The 26,084-nt window shown below is 41.1% G+C and overlaps 1 protein-coding gene across 1 annotated transcript; it reads right to left on the reverse strand.

Annotated features, from left to right (window-relative positions):
* Window positions 1–492: 492 nt before the first annotated feature.
* SQLE (squalene epoxidase) lies at window positions 493–20,583 on the reverse strand. The gene is made up of 11 exons (XM_056109193.1): window positions 20,290–20,583; window positions 16,489–16,744; window positions 12,371–12,551; window positions 11,133–11,229; window positions 9,545–9,658; window positions 9,288–9,459; window positions 8,462–8,557; window positions 4,268–4,410; window positions 3,758–3,854; window positions 2,037–2,124; window positions 493–1,004 (listed from the first exon to the last, which is right to left on the reverse strand). The coding sequence occupies exons 1-11, from the start codon at window positions 20,569–20,571 to the stop codon at window positions 812–814; spliced, it is 1,719 nt and encodes a 572-aa protein (XP_055965168.1). The 5' UTR covers window positions 20,572–20,583; the 3' UTR covers window positions 493–811.
* Between the last annotated feature and the right edge of the window lie 5,501 nt (window positions 20,584–26,084).

The raw sequence follows: 26,084 nt of genomic DNA on the forward strand, positions 1-26,084 counted from the left end.
GGGTCTCACTATTCCTTCATGGAGAAATTTACTTTGTCATATTTAGTAGGGTTTTATTAAAATGAGATTAAAATCTCATAATCCTCTTCTGAGTGTCTATAATTCCTTCAATTGAATATAAAAAGTACATTCCATCTCATTTTAAGAGATATATTACAGGTTTTTATTTGATTTTTCAGTGCTTCTTAAAATTAGCCTGATTTATCAGTATTATACAGTAGAGCGTTAAGCCTTTGCTTACTTTCTGTATAAATGTATTTGCAGAGATAACTTAGAAGAAATATCTTGCCCATTATGGATAAATAAGGAAAATAAGGTCCAGGAATAGAATGACAGTTTTCTTTCAAACTCAATAATAACCTCCTCAATATCATACACAATTTTGTCCAAATCATAAGATGTTTCCCTCCACATTATTCTTTCCATTTGGTTTTCTTTTCCACTACCATGGAACAACGTAAAAAAGACCACAAGGAAAAAAGAAAAAGTTGAGAATTTGTTCATTTTATTTGCTTGTTCCACAATGACTCACCCCAAACACTGAATTCAAAAGATAAACTGGATTTCCTGTGCACGCACTAATTCATGGTGACAATCATTTAAGTATCTTATCTTGGCCTTCATTTTTAATTGCAAGTTAAAGTATATATTTACACATTTATTTACAATAACTTGAAAAACAAATTAATCCCAATCTTGGTCCAAGGGTTTCCACGTTAAAAGTGGCATAGTACTATGTTATATACATCCTCATCCAAAAGTCCCATAGGACTTGGTATGTTCTTCATTCACAAATGGTTCCCCTTTCCGTTTAGTGAACCAAGTGCTTCACTTCTGAGTAAAATAGAGGAAATATTACAGAACATGCTCTGTACAATACAGCACCGCTACTGAAAATGGCCCGGGGCTTTGTAATCCAAGGTTCTGATTTAAAGCAAAAATATGTGGCATAAAATGATACAGCAAAGAAGTGTCCAATTAGAACTAGAGGGTTAGGAGACAGTCTGTAATAGAAAAAAATAAATATACAGTATGAGCCATAAATTAAAATAAAAAGTTCCAGTTATATATCATCTACAAAGTTAAACATACATTCTACAATCTTGTGTTTGCCTCCTAAATCTGATAACAGGGACAAATTAAAAACAAAATATACAAGAAACTACATAGAATATACCCTTCAAAGAAGCCAAAATTCCTCTATCTAAGTCTCTTCTGCATGAATTGACTATTTTGAGCTATTTTCACCAATCTTGAGATTTCCGGTGTGCAGTACTTGGATGGCCTCATCTACTGGGAATTCAAGTTTTTCAAATGGTCAACCATATGGTCAGATTGTAAGTAAAAGAGAAAAAAACTTGAAAAGAATTTCATTTCAAATTTTTCAAGAATAATTCTACTTATGTTTGCAATATCAAGAACATAACCAAATTTCCCGAGTACCTGAACAAGTATTTCTTTCCTATTATCCATGACCCCCACAGATCAAACCATATCATACCCACAGCGAAAAAACAATCTTCTATTTTGGAGCTAGGGAGACAGCTACAAGGGTTAGTACGCACGCATATGGGAGGTCTGGGTAGTACCCTGAACAATGATGGAAACAACTTTTGGCAATGGACAGGGAGGAAGGAGCCCATGAAAACCAACCACCACCAGGTGTGGGCCCCCATAAATCGTCTACTTTAATCAAGGATTTTAGCCTCACCTACCACCAACTTCTAATCACTGCTAATTCCCAAATGAAAAAAACCACAGGACTACATATGCCTTTTTGCTTGTTTCTACCTCCTCGTTGGAATATTAATAAATAATAGAATATACAAAAAGATGGTGTTCAGTAATTTATGAATTGGATCCTAAAATAATCTGGAATATAATTCCTCTCTGCAGACCAGGGAGATAATGCACTAGGCTGGGGCACATGTTTGCCTGCAGCAGCTCCATGTTTGAATCTCGGCACCCTTTGGTCACCAAGTGGCCCCAGAGCACTGGCAAGTCTGACTCAAAACAAACATTTTTTAAAAACTTACACAGAAAGCAGCCCAACAGGACCTGAAATACATCCTCCACCAAGCTTGAAATAATGAAAACAGGCTTTTCTTAGTTGATGTAGTTTATCTTTTAAAAAAAAAAATTGTTTTAGTTACTCTCAACATATTCCCACATTTCTATTAGGAAGTTAATATAAATACAAATAAACTTTTCTCCGTTAGTAAATGGTTACAATTACCAAAAATGTAGGTCTGAAAACTTACTTCTTGAATATGTTGTAAATCCAATAAATGACACAAATTATCTTATCCTAATCTCTGCGCAATAGATTGCTATAATAGCAATAACTATTAAATATTTAAGAACATACCTGCTATCTTCTTTATATTTTCCAAAGAACTCATTAAACTTTTACAGTATAGTAAAATCAGTACTTTTTTGAATACCTTAGAATCAGTGTTGTGTTTTGGGTGGGTTTTGCTTTGTTTTTTAGGTAGGCCTAGAATTTTCTTTACAATATATAAAAAAGGATACAAGTAAACTTTACTCAAAAAAAGCTCTTACTCTCTTCTACTATTTCATATCCTCTCTTGTATTTGTTCTTCTGGCAGTTCAAATTCATAGCATAAGAAATTCAAGAACTTTAAAAAAAACCCTATTTAGGGGCTGGAGCAATAGCACAGCGAGTAGGGTGTTTCCCTTGCATGTGGCCAACCCGGGTTTGATTCCCAGCATCCCATATGGTCCCCCGAGCACCGTCAGGAATGTGCATGAGCCAGGAGTAATGCTTGTGCATCACCGGGAGTGACCCAAAAAGCAAAAATTTAAAAAAAAACCTATTTATTCTTACTTTTTACTTAACCAACCAGCCATTTTAACTTCCACATCAATTAGCAAGAGATCTTTCTGGCAAATAACAACCAATAAGTTGTTTTTCTTTTTAGAATGCTACAGATATAGAGTCTCAGAAGACAGTTGTACTCTACTACCTGTTGCAATCACCAAAGCATGGACCTAGATAGCTAGAGCATCAGCCAGATCATAGAAATAATTCTGTTGTAAATAACCTGAAGTAAACAGGATTCTAAGTTATATTTATTTTGAAATCCTAAAGATAAAAGGTCTAGTTTCTTTTGTAAACAGATGCATTTGGGAAGTGGCACTGCTGCCCTTTCCACCAATTCTAACACTGCTTCTGTTAATACTTTCCATGACATAAGATTCACCACCACGTCTCTATAATAGAAAGCAAAATTAAAGGAATATCAAATGTGTAAAAAGTGAATGCCTTCTACTATTTGTCCATTTTAACGTCCTTTTTAACCTAGTGGCTATGGGAGCTGGAACCTGGGTTCATCCCCGGCATCCCATACAGTCAAAAAAATTCTAGATGATATGAAGCGCATATTCATTTTATTAAGTATTTGAAAATCAAATAAAACTACTGTTCAAGAAGAAAAATACTAATTATAATGTTTTTTAATTCATGGTCGGAAAAAAAAACTAATTAAAACCACGCATTTTGCAACATGGTCGGATTTAGACAAGGGTCTATTTAAGGTTGCTAAAGAAATACAAAAGCCTTCCACACAAAGCAGTGGTTACATGATTATTAGAAGCTAGGAGTCCTGCTCAAGGATGGGATTAAAGACTACAACTCAGGATTCAGGAAATTCAGGAAACACTACTATATCTGGCCTGACCACTATAAGATCACCCATCCTATGCTAAAAGTTCATTAAAAATTATGTATACTTACCATCTGAGGCAGAAAATAATTCATAAAGAGCTTGTGCAAGAACATTCACAACAAAAGAATGGGATGTTTTTCTTGTCCAGTAGAATGATTTTTTGGCCTAATAAATAAAAAGGTCACTTATTATATGTTATGAAATAGGGAAAAACTCCAACACCATCCCTTCAGATGGAGATTCCTTCCATCCTGATGACTGACTCTTAATTATGTCTGATTTCTGTCTCTCCCTCTCCCTGATTCTCCTCTCCATGTGACTTGGAAGCTAAAATCCTCTATCACCATGCAAGATGCCTGTGCAATCCAATGTCATATAATATTCAGATACAGAAATTAAGAAACTCGTAATACTCATAGGTTGCATGTCAGGTTCTTCATGCCTGAACAAGACTGCCTAAGAATCATTACTAAGGATTGGGCTCTGAAGTACAGATTTCCCTAATCAAAACCACATTCCTCTAATACCCAGAAAGGAATTAGTTTCACTTAATTTTGTTAAAGAATTTATGATCTTACCTGGAAAACCGCTGCATCATCATAAAGGTCAGGAATACCCTTTAGCAATTTTCTCCATAATTTTATATCTTTTAAAATGACAGTCATTCCTCCCCCGGTGAGAGGATGCCTCATATTATATGCGTCTCCCAAAAGAAGAACACCTATAAAGAGAGAGAACTTAGATCAGGATACTCAGGAATATGCCTTGACACCAATTTAAGACACCATTAACTTATCAACTTTATAAATGTGAGCTGATCAATAAAAATTTGAAAATACAAGGAAACAAATCGTGACTAAAATTTGACACAAAAAAGTGAATTGGCTTCCTAGCATATAAATAATATATAGATACTGGGCAGATTCTCTGTAAGAACAAAAGCATGCTCTCTGCCCTCATCAATCTCAACGTATGAATCTATGGTCAAGTGAAGGAATGTCAGAAATTTACAAGGATTCACTGGAGGAAAAAAAAAATATCTGCAGGTCTCCAGGTATAAGAAACAAGTCTTCTACAAGGTAGAATTAAAGACCACTTCTTAGCAGTGTTTGCTGCCAACAAATCTGCAGCTCTAAGGGGAAGAAGGCAGCACAGGGAGGCATATACCCAGCCACAAAGTCATTCTATTTGGAGGCCAGTAGGCATCTATTCCCTACTCAGAAGCAAACTAAAGCGAGTACAACTTAATAGACTCAATCTGGAAATTAGCGTCTGGAATCCAATGACAGAAGCAGACAGCACAGATTCTGAGACTGTTATCAGCCTGGTTAATGTCCTATAATGTGAGTAAAATTTAAACTAAGTACTTATTATTTCTACCTATGAGAAATACATACCCAGAATGAAAGTGTTAAAGTAGCAGAATGAATGACACAATTTTTATGCAATATAAAAATATACCACATTTAAAATTCTTGTTTATAGAAAATAAAAATGAAATTATTTAATATAATACAATTTATGAAAGGGAGTTTCTAAATGTTATGCCAACCTTTTAATCATTACTCTCCTTTTTTTGTTTTGATTTTGATTTTGGGGACACACCTGGCTGAGCTCAGGGCTGATTCTTCGTTCTGTGCTAAGGGATCACTCATCTCAGGGCTCAGGAAACCATAATAGGTGCTAGGCATAGAACCCCAATCAACCACAGATAAGGCAAGCAACTTACAGGCTATACAATCTCTCTGACCCCAAATGCATAACTCCAATAACCTCACTTTAAAGAAAGAAAAACATAAAATATGGCCACCTGCTTTTTTTTTTTTCTTTTTGGGTCACACCTGGCAATGCACAGGGTTTACTCCTGGCTCTGCACTCAGGAATCACTCCTGGCGGTGCTCAGCGGATCATATGGGATGCTGGGAATTGAACCCCGGGTCGGCCGTGTGCAAGCCAAATGCCCTACCTGCTGTATGTACTATTGCTCTAGCCACAAGACTTCTTAATACTACCAATTAATATGTGTTTTCACAGAATGTTGTTTGTATCAATTTGTATTTGGTTCATTCTGCTTTGCATTCTGATTGGCAGTTTACTATGCATGCTTTCTCACAAAGAAGCTTCAAGATGCATATATTCAGAGCACATCAACTGCCATTCAGATTTCTCTTCAAACTTTCACACTGCATTTCAATCCACATCTTCACTCAAATGGCTGACCAGTACTTGGACTTACCCAGTATGTCCAAAAGTGAATCTAGCCCCTCTTGCCACACTTCCCTAAAGAGTTACTCTTTACTCCTTTATTTCCAGTGTCGTGGATATAAACATACAAACAAATGAAACTGAACTCCTTTAATCATACCACACATAAAATTTTAAAATTTAACTCAAAAATGAAGACACCTCAAAGAAATAATTCAAACTATAATCATCTTCAAAGAAGATATGAGTACATTTTCATGAACACAGGTCAAGGCAAATCATTATAGACATGTACAAAATCACAAAAGATGAACTTTATAGAAATTGAGAATGTCGGTGGGCACCATCAAGGTAAAGAAGATAATGCAAAGTATAGGGAAAAAATTTACAAAACCTGTATCTGATAAGAATACTTTTATCTGGAAATATAAAGAACTTTCAGAATGCAGCAATCTTTTTTTTCTTTAATTTACCCAATTAGGAGCTAAAGCAATAGTACAGTGAATAGGGCATTTGCCTTGCATACAGCTAACTGGGTTTGATCCCCAGTATCTCATAAAATCCCCCTGAGCCCGCCAGAAGTAATTCCTGAGTGCAGAGCCAGGAGTAATCCCTGAACACTCCTGTGGCCCAAAAACTAAAACAAACAAGAAAGAAAAATGTTGCCAATTAAAAAATGTAAAGTTGGGTTGAAGAGACAGTCCCGGGGGAATTAAGGTCATCTGCTTGTGTCACCAACCCAAGTTTAATCCCAAGTACTGCATCATCCCCTCATGGGAGCAATCCCTAAGTACCAACTCCCAAACAACCCCAAGCACTGCCCAACCCCTCCCCCCCAAAATGTACAAAGTCTAAAGATATTTCTCTGAAGATACAGAAATGGCTGAAAAGTATTTGAAAAGCTGATCAGCACCCTTACTAACCATTACAGAAATCAAAACCACAATGAGCCATCCCCTCACATTTACTACGATGGCTCTGAGCAAAAAGACCAATAATAAAAAATGTTCTCACTGATATCAGGAAAACTGGAATCCTTGGACACAGTTTAGAGAAATGGTAAAATGACACAGGTACTTTAGAAAATATGTTTGGCAGTTCCTCAGAAGGTAAGAGATTTTATTATCCAATAATCTCTCTCTTTCTCCTCTCTCCTCTCTTTTCTCTCATCTCTCTCCTCTCTCTCTCTCCTCTCCTCTCTCTTTCTCTCCCCTCCTCCCCCAGAGGTGCTCAGGAGTTATTCCTTGTTCTGGATCAGCAATTATTCCTGGGGGTGCTCAGGGGACTATATGGGATACTAGGGATTTAACCGAGCTGGCCACAAGCAAGGCAAGCATCCTACCCACTATACTATCTCTCTGACCTTTATTACCTAGCAATTCTAATCCTAAGTATTCACCCAAGAGAAAATGAAAATATCCAGATGAAAACTCATAAGAATGTTCATAGTAGCGTTGTTTGTAACAACAAAAAACACCAAATGTCTGTCAACTGGATCAAAATATAAGACAACTGAAATATTTGGTCAAAACAGCAAATGGAAGACTGATGCATACTACTACTCAGATAAACCTTAAGCCAGTTACAACAGACCATGTATTATATGATTTATAGAAAATGTCCAGAATAAACAACTCTAAAGACACAAAGCAAAGAGCTGTGTGGGGTTAGAAGTTGTAAGAAACAAGGTAGTGACTGCTAAAGGGTGCGGGATTTCTTTATGGAGTAATGAAAATATCCCAAAATGTAGTTAGTGACAGTTGCTTATGTCTAATATACCAAAGTGTAAATTATACACTTCGAATGAGTTAAATAATTTGTAAATTTTTTTCTCAGCAAAGCCTCTTTAATGATTTTCATTGTTTATAAGACTAAAACTAAACTTTAATAGCTTACATTCCTGCCATTGTCATACCCATTCTATGCTCCAGCCACAGTAAACTATTTCAGCTGACTGAAAAGCGCCTGTTTCCCAGTGTTTTCACAGCCTTATGCAAATGTTGTTTCACCTACTCATCAGTCCCAGGGATAATGATGGGATCTCTCTGAGCACTTAAAGAATCCCCCACTCTGTCTCCATGCCCTGCTCCAGCTTTATTTCCCATGCTATGTCCACTCTAATTACAATCCAAATTCACAAGGCCCCTCTTTTGCCTGATATACATGCCCTTCATAGTGACTGTATAATTCCTTGAGTGGGTTTTTATTACGGCAATTATTAACAATGCTCTGAAACTATGTCTATACACAGTAAGTAATTAATTCTCTGTCCCACACTATCCCACCAATATAAATTTAATTACAGTTATGCTATCTGGAATGTTGAATTTGATATTTGTAATATCTGGAAAGGGGAAGGTCAAGGTCACATCTGGCTGTGCTAAGGCTTACTTCTGGCTCTTTGCTCAGGAATCACTCCTGGGAGTGCTGGGAGAACTATATGCGGTTCCAGGGACCCAACCAGGGTCAATCAATGTAGGTCAAGTGCCTTAATCCCTATATACTCTCTCTCTAGCCCCCCACAGAGCCCCCCATTAAATCATTAAATCAGTTGAATAAAATCATACCTCGTTTGTTTACTGGTGAAGAAGGAAGGAAGCTTGCTGGCATAGACCTCAGACGAGAATTCTGAATGGCTTCCAGGAAAGGTTCTTTCAGATGATCTGCAATAACCCCATCCAACCAAATAAAAGGCTTAAAACGTCTCAGTTTCAAATTATCACATGTTCCTATCTTATAACATGTTCTTATCATGTGTTATAAACATATATCTACTACACAAGTTATTTTTATCATATATATCCCTTGTGCTAATTATTTTACTAACAAAACCAATCATTAGTCACCCACTTATTCATGCTAAGGAATATAAAAAACATATACATAAATATAAAGTATAAAAAATATAAAACAAAATAAATATACATACAACTGAATTAAAATAAAAAACTAGAGTAAAAGTGAAGCAAATTCAAATGGGATGAGACAGGGAGGAAAACCACCCCCCTCTCCTCCAAATGTGAACTAACGGGTATCATATTTGATACTTGACTTATTATGGTAAATAATTATATTTACCATCATTTTCTGATAATCACAGATGGAATGTACTGCCACTACCAATTCACAAAGAGCATGAGAGCATATAGTAGAAAAAAGAAAGATGTAGGTAGCTCTACCTTTCTGAACGTCAGCTCCTTCATCTATAAAAGAAATGGTTGAATTAGCTCATCTATCAGATTATTATCTGATCAACTAGGCGCATTCTTCACCTGCCTTCCTCATCTTTAGCCTATTTTAGACAGTTTAGACAGTGAAACGGAGATACAGAGCCTTTTGTGAGGTTTGTTTTCAGAATGTAGATTACAATGCCAGTGAGATCCAATTTCTTACCAGGTAATTGTGGGTGAATTTTTTCAGCCATGTACTCTCTCAAATTCCTTGGCATTTCTCCTCGAACATCAACGAGTACTCGAGTTTCATTAGATGAAATCTGATAGATGAGAACTGGACTCGGATTAGCTAAAATAAGTTCGGCATGATTTGCTTTAAACTGTGGTGCATTCTAGAAAAAAATATATACAAAATATTTTTAATAATTTTCAAATTTCAATCTGTTTATTTTTTCTATGATTACATTCCTATAGTACCTTCATAAGAAAGCCAACAAAATGAGATGAAACAGATACTTTATTGGAAATCAAGTTTTTCCTGAACTTGGAAAAAAGTCCATCTGCAACAACAATCAGTGGAGCATGGAGTTCCTGCAATAGAAATAAAGACTACTCAGCTAAATGGTTAAAATACACAGTATTACCTCACAACAGCCCCTAACAGTCTCTAGAAAGTCACTGTCACTGTCACTGTCCTCCCGTTGGTCTTCGATTTGCTTGAACGGGCCCAGTAACATCTCCATTGGAGACTTTTGTTGTTGCTGTGTTTGGCATATTGAATACATCACGGGTAGCTTGCCAGACTCTGCTGTGCGGGCGAGATACTCTCAGTAGCTTGCCGGGCTCTCCGAGAGGGGTGGAGGAATCGAACTTGGGTCAGCCATGTTGGCTGCGTGCAAGGCAAATGCCCTACCGCTGTGCTATCGCTCCAGTTCCTTCTAGAAAGTAATGAACTATAAAGTAGCCCAGAATCAACAAATGTAGTCTCTGATTTTTTATGTTCTTTTATAAAATTAACACAAGCATATACTGTAAGCTTTTTAAAATTTAATTTTTGGGGGTTTTGTTGGTGTTTCAATCAACTGTGCTGAAAACTTACTTCTGGCTCTACACTCAGGGATAATTCCTGGAGGTACTCAGGGAACCATATATGATCCCAGTAATAGAACCACATGTCAGTAATGTCCTAAGTTTGCCTTAACCACCTTGTACTATCTCTCTGACCCCTGGACGCTATTTTCTCTTACTTTTCTGATTTAAACTCTTTAAGAGGGGCCAGAGCGATAGTCCAGTGGGGAGGGCATTTGCCTTGCACACAGCCAACCTGGGTTCGATCCCCGGCATCCCATATAATCCCCTGAGCACTGCCAGGAGTAACTCCTGAGTGCAGAGCCAGGAGTAACCCAAAAAGCCAAAACAATAAAAATAAATGAACTCTTTAAGAGTTTGAGGGGACAGTTTGAGGGGACACAACTGGGAGTTCTCGGGGACCATGGTGAACTATAATGACAAAGATCAAACCTAGGATTCCTGCACGTACAGCATGCACTCCTGCCCATTAGGCCATCTCCACTTAAATATATCCCTTACAACTCATCTTGTGAGGACAGAAGCCTCACTTATTAATAATTTCTTTTCTATTAAATTATTTATATTTCAGCAATGTATTCTCTCAAATTCCTTGGCATTTCTCCTCGAACATCAACAAGTACTCAAGTTTTATTAGATGAAATCTGCTAGATGAGAAGTGGACTCAGATTAGCTAAAATAAGTTCGGCGTGATTTGCCTTAAACTGTGGTGCAATTTGTTTTTCCATTTTTCACCTTCTAAATTCCCTTTTGCTTCTCTGCTAGTGCTGTATCAACAGTTTTTAATACTGATATAATGCTTTCTTTACAAAGTTACTTGTACATCATTCTAAGGTGCTTTAAGGAGCAATGTGTTGCAATCTGAAATCCATCCTGTTGAAGGGACTTAAGATGAATAACTAACTGGTCAGCACATTTTGTTAGTAGAACAAAAATAAGGGGAAAAACCTTAGTAAGAATATTTGATATATCTCACCTTGAGGTCTCCAGTTTCCTTATCCTTATATTGAACTCCAATAACAACATCATCTTCTTCTAATAATTGTAGCACAATGCCCTCAATAAAGTTTGCACTAGAAGATAAACAGAAATAAATTCTCTAGTAGCATATGTGACCTGTATAAGAAAAATAAATCCTTATTCCTTATCTAGTTTACCTACATGCATGAACATGGGGAAATGGTCTAGGATGACAGAAAATGAAAAACATTAATGTGTTAGAATTATGTGTGGTAGTTTCTTAAAACTTAGTACACATTACTAGCAAATTTAGGTATTTTTGCAAACACCAGATTTATTCCACTAAACTACAAAAATGCAGATAAAACTTACATACCCAAATTTATATACAGTTGGAAACCCAAAAGTAAGATGAAGAATTATCCACTAGATTATGGAAAATTACATTTTGTCAAAGGATAATTTTGACAACCTTTCTTACATTCTGGAGTATTTTTCCACTACAACAAACATAATCCACTCCAAAACTACCAAATTATTTTCATTCTAAGGATAAGCCTACTTTCCACTTGCTTTGTCAACACTTAGGCTTTAGTCAATAACATAAGGATTCTTACGCCTAAAACTTCTTCAACGTTAACCAAGTGTAAGAAGGCTAGAGTCAACTGTATGTTAATAATTAAGAGAAGCAACCAGTCCTGTCAAGCTAGGTTCTTAATAGAACAGGACCAGAGATTTTTCCCTTGAAGTCCTCTGTCCTGACTGTTAACAGAAAATATAATCACAAACCCCCACTCCCTAATGGGCATACATGAGCTTACAACAATCCTATCTTCTAAATTTCACCTGCATAAAAATCATGCATCCTTATTTAAAGAATGATTCTCAACAGTTCTATCAAAAAACAGTTCTATCTCCTTTTTTCAAAGAAAAATATCCTCTATGTAGGGGTGGGGGGTGGCTACACCCATCCAACGATGCTCAGAGGCCACTCTCAGTTACATGCCCAGGGCACAGCAGTGCCAGGAATCCAACCCAGGCTACTACATGCAAAGCATGTGCTTGGCCCACTGGCTCTCCTGCCCCAAAGAAAAAATTCTAATAAAGACACTGAAGATCAAACATTCTTCTAGCTTATGGTTTTAGCGTAGCACTTATATTCTAGTCCATACCCAAATAAATGATATTTACAAAAGTATACAAAGAAAAGGTTTAAAAGTGTTTAACATTATAAATTTGAAGCTGTAGTCTTACTTGGGCTCTGCCATAGCAGCTTTGCGGAGACTCATGATGAATCTCCCATGATGGAAAGCTCTTCCGCTCTGCACTTGTTGGTTTTCTGACAGAGGGTAAGAAATCTGAACCTCTGACTTGCTGTCCCGGTCATGCAGTATATAGCCATTTATGGTATGAGCATCAATACCTTCCACTGCACCTGAAAACAATTTGGTTTGAAAAAGAAAACCATGTTAATAGGCTTACTTATCTAGGCACATGACGGCAACCTCGAAAATAAACTAAACCTTCATAAATTTGTGTTAGCATTTGAAAAACTGAATGCTAAAACAACTATTTCAGAAATCTTTTGTTGTTTATTGTTGTTACTGTTTTTCTTTTTGTTTTTGTAGGGTCACACCCAGAAGTGCTCAGGCATCACTCCTGGCAGACTCAGAAGACCATATGGGGTATTGGGGAGTTGAACCTGGGCTGGCTACATGCACGGCAAGTACCTTACCTGCTGTACTATCTCTCCAGCCCCATCTCAGAAATCTTAAAGTTAAGAGTCTTAGAAACTTGTACAACACAAAATATTAACATTTGTATATAAAACTTACTCATTAAAGTCTATATCCAATACACTAAAATCCTAAAAAAAGGGTGAAAGTATATAAATAATTCACATTGTTAATAAAGAAATATTAAGCACATCAGGGAAAATGTTTAATTTTTAAAATATCAATGATCTAAAACTGAGGTAACCAATTTGAAAAAATTTGGATGTAAATATGAACATTTTTTCCAAGTTCTCTGCCCACTTTCTTTTGCAATGTTCCTACTTTTCCTTCTTCATAAAATGCTTTCACATCACAAGAATCTCCTGCATATTTCATTAAGAATTTTACAGCTACTTTCATAAATTAAATGATCAATAATTTTTTATTCTCAAGATGATCAGTTATTCATGCTTCCTTATTCATTTATGATTCCCCATATTTATTGATTCTGATTTAGTCTCCTCATTTGATATTTGATATACTTTCAATAAGCCTTTATACTACATATGTATGTTTTGTATACCATAGCACTGTAGCACTGTTCTCCCATTGTTCATAGATTTGCTCAAGTGGGCACCAGTAATGTCTCCATTGTGAGAGTTTTTGTTACTGTTTTTGGCATATTGAATACGTCACGAGGAGCTTGCCAGGCTCTGCCATGTGGGCGGGATACTCTCGGTGGCTTGCCAGGCTCTCTGAGAGGGACTGAGGAATCGAACCTGGGTGAGCCACATGCAAGGCAAACGCTCTACCCGCTGTGCTATACTAGTACATAGAATTGATTTACTCATCTTAAAACTTTTATCTGCAGTGAAATAAACTTTTTTTTTTTTGGGTCACACCTGGCAATGCACAGGGGTTACTCCTGGCTCATGCACTCAGGAATTACTCCTGGCGGTGCTCAGGGGACCATACGAAATGCTGGGAACCAAACCTGGGTCGGCCGTGTGCAAGGCAAATGCCCTATCTGCTGTGCTATCGCTCCAGCCCTGAAATAAATTTTTAATTGTCATAACTTAATTTACTCATATTTTCACTTGTTGTAATCAGATATCAGATTATTTTCTTTAATGTTTTTTTTAACAGATCCTAGGACTGAACTCAGGACTACAGAGAATCAGGGCAGGTACTCTTAACACTTAGCTCCAATCCCATTAATTTCATTAATTTTTAAGAACACTCAGACCAGGGCTAGAGAAATAGTACAGAAGAGAAGGTTCTTGTCTTACACACAGAGAACCTGAGTTAAATCCCTGTGACCACATACTGTCCCCTGAGCATTGCCAGGAGTGATCACTGAACACAGGTATGAATCAAAAAAAACAATTGTTTATTTATCAATTCAATTGTGTAATGGTGTGAAGCTCAGGAGCCTAGAGCTAGCAATACCTAGCTTAGAGGTACCAGGCCTAACCAGAAAGCTAAAGTGCTCCAAACCTGTAATGCAATGTTCTTCAAACCCAGAAGTGCTAGGATTTTTTTTTTTAAGATCTTTATTTTTTTCATGTTTCCCTTTTTTAAAATTATTTTCCTAATTTCTGGAACTCTTAAAAGAAAATGATAAAATGTAAAAATAAAAATTGGAAAACATGTGAAATATATCAATTAATAGTTCTGAAAAAACTGATAAATGTATTTATTACTATCACACTAAAAATTAAAAAAGACAGAATTATTTGTCTATGTAAAATTATAGTTTTAAAGTAACTATAATAATAATTATAGCTTTTTCTTCTCAATAACTGCTTCATTTCTGTCCCCATTTTTGGCTATAGTCCCATCACTGATCTCTATGCATCCCACTGGGAGGTCCCGGCATCTTTTGACAATGCCTTGCAGTGTCATTTACTGCTATGCCTCCTAAAAAAGTTAGATTAAATACTGGGGTTAAGACACTTGTCCTGCACCACTGATTTGTTTTGATTCCCCAGCACCACATATAGTCTCCCAAGCACTGCCAGGAGTTATTACTGAGCAGAATCAGAAGCAGTGATTCCACCCTGAACAGTGCTGGATGTAAACTCAAAAACCCTAACCTCTCTCACACTCCCTCCCTCAACAAAAAGAAACCAGACTAGCCTCCACTGAAGGGGCTTTTCCACTGGATAATCTCTCTGATACCTCCTCCGAATATTCCCTAAGGCTACTCCCTTCACTTCTCCTCCTTCACTCAATCACCATCAGTGAGACTTTTCTCTATCTGCATTATGAAAAAATTCTATAGCCTCTAAAGACAGTACAGAGGTTAAGACCCTTGCCTTGCAAGTGGCAGACCCCGGGTGTAATTCCCAACACTACGTATAGTTCCCTGAGCATCGCCAAGACAGATACCTGAACAGAGTTAGGAATAAACCCAGACCACACCCAGTATAGCCCAAACCACCCCCCCCCCAACTGAAAAAAAAAAAAAAAGAAATGTGAATTGAGTATGAGGGTAAAATTTTGAATAGTAGTTAAAAGGTGTCAAAAATGTCATATTTACACATTTATGTATGGAATCAGAACTTAACATGTTCATTATCTGGAGTAACTGAACTCACTTTATGGAGGCATAAGCAAATTTATGTCACTCAGTGCCCCAAGTCCTCTCTCCAACTTTAATTTCAAGTCACTCTGCTTTCCCCAATCATCTAAAGAGGTCTCCACCCTTTTCAGTGCTTGGAGAGCAAACATTCACATAATTCTAAATGCTATTCTAAATGCTTCCTGCGTACAAATTTATGTAATCCTCATAACTAACTTCTGAGGCAAAGACACTGACTAATATGCATATTTCACAGACAAAAGAACTGACACAATAAAGGTCACTTAGTCAAGATCATATAGTTAAGTGCCTGAGCTGGTATTCAAATACAGGTAATCTAGCTTCAGAATCAATGCCCAAAATTACTACACCATACTGCCAACCCACATACTATGCAAGCTATTTCTCAATTCACTGATTTAGAATATTTTACAAGACAGTTGGGTCTGTTTTGTTCAAAAGTATTATCTGGTACCCACTACAGCACGTCACACAAAAGAGAGCAAAAAAATATTACCTAAACGAATTTATTTCAAAAACACTGGTTTAGGACTGGAGAGAAAGCTCCATGCGCTACAGCGCTGCTGTGTATGTGGGAGTCCCAGGGCTTGTCACCAACACTACGTGGGCACCACACATGGTCTCCGAGACACCACCATGAGCAGCCTCTGAGTACCACGCCAGAAATTGTCCCTAAGCACCGCAGGGTGTGACACACACACACACACACACACACACACACACACACACACACACACACAAGGGAGCCTGAGCAACGGCACAGTAAGATACTTGCCTTGTATATGGCCAAACCAGTTTCAATCCCTCGCACTGCAAATAGCCCTTTGAGCCCCTTGAGCTCTTCCAGGAGTGATTCCTCAACACAGAACCAGGTATAAGCCTTGAGCACCCTCTTTTTCTACTGTTATTTTTCATGCAAATTTGCCAATAAATCAAATAGTAACTTTTATAAATGAAAATACATGACATCCTTTTTCCCAGTCACAGGGATAGTCTAACATGAAAAGTGTTTGCTTATATAACTCAATGTCTAAAACTCAGTTTAAACCTACCTTCAAGACCAAGTTCTTTAAGGCTGCAACAACCACCTGGTTGCAGAAATTCTCCAACTATCCTGTCAGGCTCTTTTAAATCTCTCTCAATTACTGTGACCTTTCTTCCATCTCTGGAAAGCACTGTTGCCAAAGCAGAACCAAGTACACCAGCTCCTATGATGATAACCTCTGGATCACTTTGAGTTGGTATCGATGTGGAAGAAGCAGTTGCTCCTACTAAACTTGTTTCTGAAATAATGGCTCCTTTCCTGCGCTGTTTAAAAAAAAAAAAAAGAATTACACATTCACATTGTTATTTGTTATTCCCTAATCACATGACTAATATATATGATACAATGGTCGTTTGCATCTAAGGCAAAAGCAAGACCCTGAACATCATCAAGCCAAAAAAGTTGTGTTATTTTGAGGCCACACACAGGGGTATCCAAGGGCATACTCCCGGCGGTTCTCCTGGGACTATACGAAGTTTTGGGAAATCAAATTTGCATTGGCCATGTCCAAGGTATATACCCTACCCACTCCACTATCTCTCCAACCCCAAACAGTTACATTTTAAAATACAGATCATACATAAAAGCAAAAGATACTAAAATACTGAACAAAAAAAATAAAATTATAATATCCCAATGCAAGTTAATGTAAGGTAGAGTGTATGCATGTACCTGAGGTCCTGGATTCAGTCACTGACATCAAAAGAGAAGGGGAAAATACTGTTTTCAAAATGTATTTGGACTTACATGTATTTCTCTTACATGCATATATTTAGAAACCTGCACCTGGCCAAATATGAAATGTTTATGAGTAATTTCAAATTCAAACATGAATTCTTCAAATATATATTGAACATCACCAGATACAATCGTATACAATTTATGCTTTGACTTAGAGTATAAACTCAAAATATCAGTCCCTTTTAGATACCTCCACTACTCATTCTTTGTTTTCCTGGATTTCATCTGAAATCTATTTAGGGCTGGGGAATAGTTCAAAGGGCTGGAGCACATGATTTGCATGCAGGAGGTCAGTGTTAGATCCCTAGCAACAGAATCTCACCCACTCCAACATTACTGGGAGTGACCCCTAAACACCACTAGGTGATAACCCAAAAGATAAACAAATTTATCGTAATCTAAAATCACTTATATATTAACAGAATATTAACAGGACCTCATACCCTTGACCCTGAAAGAGCCTCCAATACAGCAGCATTGGGAAGGAGTAAGGAGAGGCTGCTAAAATCTCAGGGCTGGAACATGGAAACGTTACTGGCGTCCGCTCAAGCAAATCAATGAACAATGGGACGACAGTGATAGACAGTGATGCAGTGATAGAGTGATTAACAGAAAGCTGTTAAATCCTTGCTATGATCTGTTGTTTAACAACAAAATTTTAAAAAAACCTAAAATGTCAGTCTCTTGGAATTTGGTTGTTGACAATTTCAGTCCTATACAAATAAGAACAGAGTGATTTTCCCCTTCTTTTTGTCCTCCTGATACTCTGATAAAGAATTTGGTCTGGGGCCACAGAAATAGCAGGGGATAAGTTGTGACCTGGATTTGATCCCCAGCACCACCACATAAGGTCCCCAGAACAACACCAGAAGTGCTCCCTGACCACTTCTGTTGTCTGGTTTTGGTATGTCCACTTCCTACCCCCCCAAAAAATAAATAACTGATCAAACAGTTGGTCCTCCAGTACAGAAATAAGGAAAAAACAGCAAACCTACCACTAGTTGACAGTAAAAACATTAAATTTGGTCACAGAAAGATGAAATACCCAACTTTGTAATTTATGTTGAAAACAAATGATTTTTAAAAATAAATAGTTCGATGACAAAAAAGCACTTTTTCTTGGATTCTCACATATGAATACATTTCAGATACAGAATTGCAAAGAACCACCTTCCTTGGGTTATTTCACCAGAATGCTTAAAATCAAATGGCATTTTTAAGGGGTCTCTAATAAGACTGAAAGAAGATAGAACCCAAACTCCTTTAGAACTTTCTTGTGATTCTAACATGCACTCAACCTTCCTTTACCAACATAATGGACTGGGATCTTGTTCATTCTGTTTTAGAATATTTCTCCTAGAGAAATTACCATTTCATCCTTTACCAAGAGAAAATAGTAGAGACTATTCTTCCTATCAATATATCTTAATGGTTACAAGTAAACATATTTAAAGTACTCTCCTAAGGGAAAATTAAGCCCATTTTGTCATTTTAGCCATATTTATTATTAGTTGCTTCTTCCTACATTTTCCATTTAACAATCCAGAGAAAAATTAGATCCTTCAGAGTCTGTCCAGTAGAGAAAACACCTGTTCTCCAAATCCCAACTGCTCAGGAAATGAGCAGGAAGCCTGAGACAGTCACTAAATAGCACCAATACTGATGGCTAGAAAAACAATTTTTCTTAACCCATAATTTCTCTACACAAAAATATGTTATGGCAGTCCAGTCACCTGCACTGGTGCTCAAGAACCATGAGGAAGTTATAGCAGACAAAGAGTAAGGATCTCCAACTGGCAATCAAAGATTCCCTTCTCCCTCCTTCCCCACTCCTCCAACCACATCCTCTGAACTCAGCAGATAAACGCTACCCTTCTTCATGGCTAGTATTACTATGAGACAGTTATGCACTAGGTATTTCACAAACACGAAATCACATGATTTCCCTAGCTACCTGGAAGGCCAGAGCCAATCTCACCTTGGAGAACAGGTCATTATAAATTTCCCAAATGTCTCACAGCCATAAGTAATGGGTAATGCACACAAAACGAATCCTCTCCTCTGGAAATCTTGCTAGTCTGGACTGCAAATACAGCCAAAATAATGGAGATCCCAAACCAAGAGATGACTGTCGACCACTCACCCTAACCTGTTGCGTCCCTCCTAACCTGTTGCATCCCTCCCTCAGCCTGTTACTGTCAACCTCTTACCAAATTGCCCTGCTTCCACTCTGCTTCCCTCCACAACAGCAACTGGGATGCTATCCTTAAAAACTGAAAATCCTGTTACTCCCGGAGAAAAAGTCCAAGTAACCGAAGTCAACAGGCCCCCAAGCATTCTGCGCCTGATCACCTCTCCTCCCTCAGCTACCACTGAAGGACTCCGGTCGCCTTGTCCAAGAAGTAACTGCAGGAGTCTGAAAAGCTGCCCTTGATCAGGGAACTGGACTGAACCGTGAGCATAGCACTCATTTACTCCCTAGTTTGGGGGAACATTACCAGCTGATCTGCCCCAGGCCCCACTGAAGTGGGGAGATGAAAATGCTGAGAGCCGCCATCAGCTACTGCCAACTTCTCTCATCGTTTGCCCACCTCCTCCCCTGGGCGGCTGCCTCGTTTTACCAGCCCTCACCCGCCCCTGCCACTGTCCTTCCAAGACTACAAAAATAAAACAATCGATTCCCCAGAGGTGAAAGAAAACCGGAGGGGATCACCACCACCACCATCCCAGGGGGGGGAAAGAAAAAGTCTCTGCCCGCCTCTTAACTCCTAACCTTTCACCTTCCCCCAGAAAACCAACATTCACGATCAAACCACTCAGCGCTGGCTGCTGGCTCTGGTGATACAAAGTGCAGCGATACAAAGTTTCCAATCCTTCCCGGAGTGGCAAGGAAGTAGCGAAGAAAGGATAGCTTGGATCTCTAGCCCCCCCACCCCACCCCACCCCACCCCACCCCACCCCACCACGCCTTTCAGCTTTAATTACATCAAATGAAACGCTTTGCAGGTGCAATTAACCCTCTTGCAATGCGGAAACTCCTTCAGCCCCCCTCTGGCCTCCAACCTACCCTCCGAGACCCGAGCTGCTCTTGATTTTCCGAGGCGGCCGGGGGCTTGTCCCACAGGAAGCCGATGAGAGGCAAGGCGGAGAGGACGTGCGAGAAGACGGCGAAGTGGGAGCCGCCGCTGTGCAGGGTCCCGGGGCGGTGGCGACAGCGGTAGGAGAGCACCAGGCCGAGCGACAGGAAGAGCAGCACGCACAGGAGCAGCTCCTTGTTGGCCAGCGTGACCACGTCCCCGCACTTCTTGTAGAAATAGGTGAAGGTGGCGATGCCCAGGAAGGTCCACATGGTGCCGGGGCTCCGGGCACTTTCCTCCCGGAGAGGGTTCGGCCGGGGGGGAAGGGAAAGCGACTGGGGGGTGGGGGGGAGGGCGCCCTGCCAAAGGCGTGCTCCCCCGAGACGGGGTGAGCGGTCAGTGTCCGGGAAGCCCCGCGCACGGAGTGGGGTGTGGGGGCTCAAGATCGCCGGCCGCGGACTCCGCCTAACCGAGTCGTCGGGGTCAGGGAGCCGGGAATCAGCAGACCCCGGCGGCCGGTTCCAGCAGCGCCGCGCCCGGGCGAGCCATTCATTCCTTTTCTTCTTCTTTCTCCAGGACGGGTGGCCGCGAGGGATGCTTCCGAGGTCGCCGTCGGCTCGTGGGGCCGGGAAACGGCTTCTGCTCTCGCCCGGCTGCCTTCAGAGGCGCGTGGGGCCGGGGCCGCCCGCGAGCACTCGGCCGCGAGCACTCGGCCGCCGCCTCCTCCCTCCCAGGGCGCCGGCCGCGGCGGAACAAGCGCGAGGAGGGCCGGGGCGAGCGCGCAAAACCGAATCGCGTCGCCTCCTCCCCCTCTCCTCCTCCTCCTCCTGCTCCCTCAAAGATGGCCTCGGAGTCCTCCCAGTCGCACCCGCGCCCCCGGCCGGGCCCCCAGAACCTGCCGCTCCGTCCCCCGCAGCTGCCCGCACCTCAGAGCGCAGCGGCGGCGGCGGAGGCGGCGGCGGCCCTGCCCGGCATCCCTCGCGCGCGGCGGCGGCGGCGGCGGCGGCGGTGGCCTCCTCAGCGCGGCGCTTCCGCTGTCACCAAAGTAACCGCCGCTCGAGCTGGGCCCGGCCACGCGCCACCGGGAGCCCCCGGCCGCCCGAAGGCGCCGCCAGGCTGGGAGGACCAGGGGCGGGGCTCTGGGCCGAGGGCCCGCCCCGCCCCGGGAGGCCCCGCCCCCCGACGCCGCAGGCCAATGAGAGCGTGCACCGCGCGTAGGCCGAGATGGCGCTATGGCGCGTTGGGCCAATCGCGGGCGGCGCGGCCCTCGCGGGGAGGCCCCGGCCGGCGCTAGGGCGATGTTGCGTGGTTGTGGGGTGGGGGCGTGGGGATGGAGACCCGCCGCCAGGTGGGAGGATGGGAAGGCGCTGGTTGGCTCCCGAGGTGGGGTCGCTCCCCGGGTGCGGCTGTGCGTCCGGCCCGCCCCAGTCCCCCGAAGCCACACCTTGGGGGGAAAAGGTGGAACCGGTTCCGAGAATCCTGGCCCGGCCATCTGCCGCCCAGTGTCAGGATGTTTCTGTTCATTCTCGGAGTATTAGTTGAGACTTTACTACGTGCCAAGCCCCGGAGTGGGAGAAAGAGGGTCGGTCAGAGAGATATTCAGTCCTCTGCGTAGTGCGTGTAGAGAGCAGCCAACAGAGAGACTGATTACAGAGCTGACTTTGAAACTATAGAGAAACCGCCTTTGCCAGGAAAAAGAAAAATAGGAGAGGAAACCAAAATTGTTAGCAACTAACTTATCATCGGGCTGACAAAAGATTAGTTGGTCCTCTAAGCCTCAATTCTCTCTGTATAGAAAACCGGGGAGGTACCTGGGGATGCTGAAGCAAAGAGGTAAAATAACAGGTGTGTCCAGGGGAACTTGCAAACAGGCACGTACACAGCCAAGAGGGAGTCAGGCAAGACTTTGTAGGGAGTTCCCTGAATTGTGTCCAGGACAAGCATTCAGAGGACACAATGAAAGTGTGCAAGAGTCTCAGGGAGAAGAGAGAGAGGGCCCTTGTTATGAAATACTTAATCTTCCCCCAGATTTTGTGATACCTTTGATCGCCCTCTTGCGTAACCCCAAACTGCCTTATTTAAACTAAAGAACAAGTCCTGCCTTTCAGAGCAAGACTGAATTGTCCTGTCTTTGACCAAATCTCTACTGGCTGTCACAAGATTACATAATCATCCAACATTATGCTTTATTGGCCCCTATGGTTGATTCAAGTCTTACCTTCCTTGTGTCTCTTGTGGGAAAGATCTGTCTCCTGAATCAGAATCCCGCACAGTATCAGGTACAATGTTTTGTACTTAATTCATCCTTCATAAAAAATGTAATAAGTGAATGATAGTGGCACAGGAGAAAGAACAGGTGGCTAGATACCATTAACAGATTTGTGATCTTGGGAAAGTTGAAAGGTATTCTCTTATATAGAGAGGACAATGCCTTTCTGAAATCTAAAGTTCCTTGCCTTTCTGTTTCAGATACTTGTTGGGTTTAAGAAAGTTAAACATCTGCCATTTTTTTAATCAAAAATGTATATTGTCTCTGCTATTAAAATTATTGTATTAAACCGGACTCAGTGGCTATTGCCTTGCATAGGATCAACCCTAGTTTGATCCTGGGCACTACATGTGGTCACCCAGGCACTGACAGGAGTGATCCCAGAGCACCGAGCACCTCAGGATGTGGCCCAAAAGCCAAATAAATAATACACTTTTTTTAAATAATATAGGAATACTGCTATTTGTTCAGCCATTGATTAAGCTGATTGAATTGGGCATGAGCTCCACATTACATTTTTTTAATTGTATCACCATGAGATAGAGTCACAAAGCTTTCATGTTTGAGATTCAGACATACAGTGTTGGAACACCCATCCCTCCACCAGTGCACATTTTCCACCACCCACATCCCACTCCTCACCCTGCCTCTATGGCAGACAATTTCCCCAGTGCTCTCTCTCTAATTTTGGGCATTATGTTATGCTCGAAATTTCCCACCACCATTCAAGCCTACCTACCAGGGGCATATGCTAGATCATTTATTTTCCATTGCTCATTTTGAGTATCATGAGAGCTCACATGGCCTAAATAATAAACTTTAAAAAAAATAAAATAATTGTGTCAAAACTTAGCACTTGCCTTGATTGTGTCAAGCCCTAGGTTCAGTCCTGGCACCACACACACACACACACACACACACACACACACACACACACACTTTCAGGCTGGAGTAATAGTATAGCAGGTGGAGTGCTTGCCTTGAACACAGCCAGCCACGGTTCAATCCCCACCATCCCAAATGGTCTCCCAAGCACCACCAGGAATAATTCCTGAGTTCAGAACTAGTCAACCTCTGAGCATCACTGGGTGTGACCAAAATAAACACATTCACAGATATTTTTTTAATTGACTCACCATGAGAAACATAGTTACAAAATTGTTCATGAGGGGTTTCAGTCACACAGTGTTCCAACACCCTGTCCTTCACCAATGTAAATTTCCCACCACCAAACTAGTGTGCCCCAATGTTCCCCAGTTCCCTCCCCACTTTCCAACCCCTACCCCCGCACTCCCTCCCCCTCCTTTTCCTTTGGGCAGTATGGTTTGCAATACAGTTACTGAAAGGTTATTGTGTGTATCCTTTACCTATTTTCAACACTCAATTCTTGTCTAGAATGATCCTCTGAGTTTCAAAACCACATTGAATTGGGGTTTGGGGGGTGCAGAACAACAGCACAGTATGTAGAGCTCTTCGCAAACAGCCAACTGGGCTTGGTTCCTAGCATCCCATATGGTCTCCCAAGCACTGTCAGGAGTGATTCCTGAATACAGAGCCAGGAGTAACCCCTGAGCATCACCAGGCATGGCCCCAAAACAAAACAAAACAAACAAACAAACAAACAAAAAATATATATATATATAACTTGACATTATTTGATAACCCATTACTCATCTCCATTCGTCCCTGTCGCGTGCTAACGTAGCCCAATGGTGTCTGCTCGTTCTAGGAACATGAACAGTCTTTTTCATTCAATGATTGAACAGCCCAATCATTCAGAGTCTTGACGAAGAAGTCTGACCATCTCATAGGTGGGCGGCCACGAGATCTTTTGACATCCCATGGAATCCAGTCGGTAATGTCTCTAGTCCAGCGGTCGTCTCCAAATCTCATTACGTGTCCAGCCCATCTGATTTTCGATGTCTTGGCAAACGAGACAGTGTCCCTGATTCTTGACCGTCGACGGAGGTTGGAACTCCGGATTCTTTCTCTCATTTGAGTGAAGCGTGATACTCCAAGCATAACTCTTTAGATTCCTCTTTGGAAGACCCGAATAGCATTCTCATCCTGTATGCATAGGGCCCAGGTCTCTGAGGCATATGTTAATGCAGGAAGAACAGTGAAATCAAAGAGATGTGCCCAGAGCCGGAGGTTCTTTGTCCTCTTAGCTATTTCGTTAACGCTCTTGAAGGCGTTCCAAGCCACTCTCTTCCTCCTGTGCAGCTCGGGTGCCAGGTCATTTGTCATGTTGACTTCTCGACCTAGGTACACATAACTGTTGCATTCGGAGATGTTCATCCCATTGAGAATGAATGGAATATCAGGAATGAGACTGTTTCTCATAAACATTGTCTTTGTGAGATTTACCTGTAGTCCAACCTTTCCACACTCACAGTCAAAGTTGGCCAGCATTTGTGCTGTTTGGCTGATATTTGGTGTTATAAGAACAATGTCATCAGCAAAGTGGAGGTGGTGTAGTTGCCAACTGTCTATCTTCTCTCCCATTCCTTCCCACTCCAGTCGTTGCATGACGTTCTCAAGGGTAACACTTAAGAGTTTCGGTAAAATGGTATCACCCTGCCGAACCCCTCTCTTGTTGTCAATTATCACCTCCCTGTAGAATGGTGAGATCCTGGTAGTGAATCCTCAACATAGCTCACGGAGGATCCTGATGTACTGACTTTGAACGCCCTGTTTGGCTAGGGCCTCAATGACCGCTTCAGTCTCAACAGAATCAAAGGCCTTCTTTAAATCAATGAATGTTAGAGCGGCATCTTGAACTCCCAAGAAACCTCAATGAGCTTGGTTATTGTGTGGATATGGTCGATTGTACTAAATCCTTTTTGGAAACCGACTTGCTCACATGGTTGTCCTTCATCTAGTGTTCTGCCAATCCTATTCAAGATGACTCGAGTGAACAGCTTGTAGACGACAGACAACAGGCAGATTGGGCGATAGTTGCCAATGTTGTGGATATCTCCCTTCTTGTACAGTAGTACAGTCCTGCTGATTTTCCATTGGGACGGAAGCTTGCATTCAGACAGGTAGCGTGTGAAGAGCGAACCAGTGTATTGATGAGTACTGACGGCAGGTTCTTCAGGTGTCAGGTCTGACCTTGTCTGGACCAGGTGCTGTTTGCCTGCTCCCAGCAGCCCGGCAGACATCCATTACCTCCACTACCTCCACTACCCAGCTGCCGACACACTCCAGGACGCTTTCCAGACAGCGCAGTCGCAAAACACTTAATACAAGATTACTTCACCATATTTGATTTCGTTGAAATATTGTTTGAACCATGGGAACACCTGCAAGCATGATTAGAGGCCGCCCTAAAAACCTCTGTCCCTCTCGGAGAGCCTGGCAAGCTACCAAGAGTGTTCTGCCCACACAGCAGAGCCTGGCAACTTATCTGTGGTTTATTCGATATGCCAAAACCAGTAATATATATATTTAAATAACAAAAGTGGCACAGATAAAATTTTGTCAAGGCACAGTTTACAAGTTATTAAACTAAAA

Source organism: Sorex fumeus, unplaced genomic scaffold, assembly GCF_029834395.1.
Source record: "Sorex fumeus unplaced genomic scaffold, SorFum_2.1 ptg000002l, whole genome shotgun sequence".
In the NCBI taxonomy this organism is placed as follows: Eukaryota; Metazoa; Chordata; class Mammalia; order Eulipotyphla; family Soricidae; genus Sorex; species Sorex fumeus.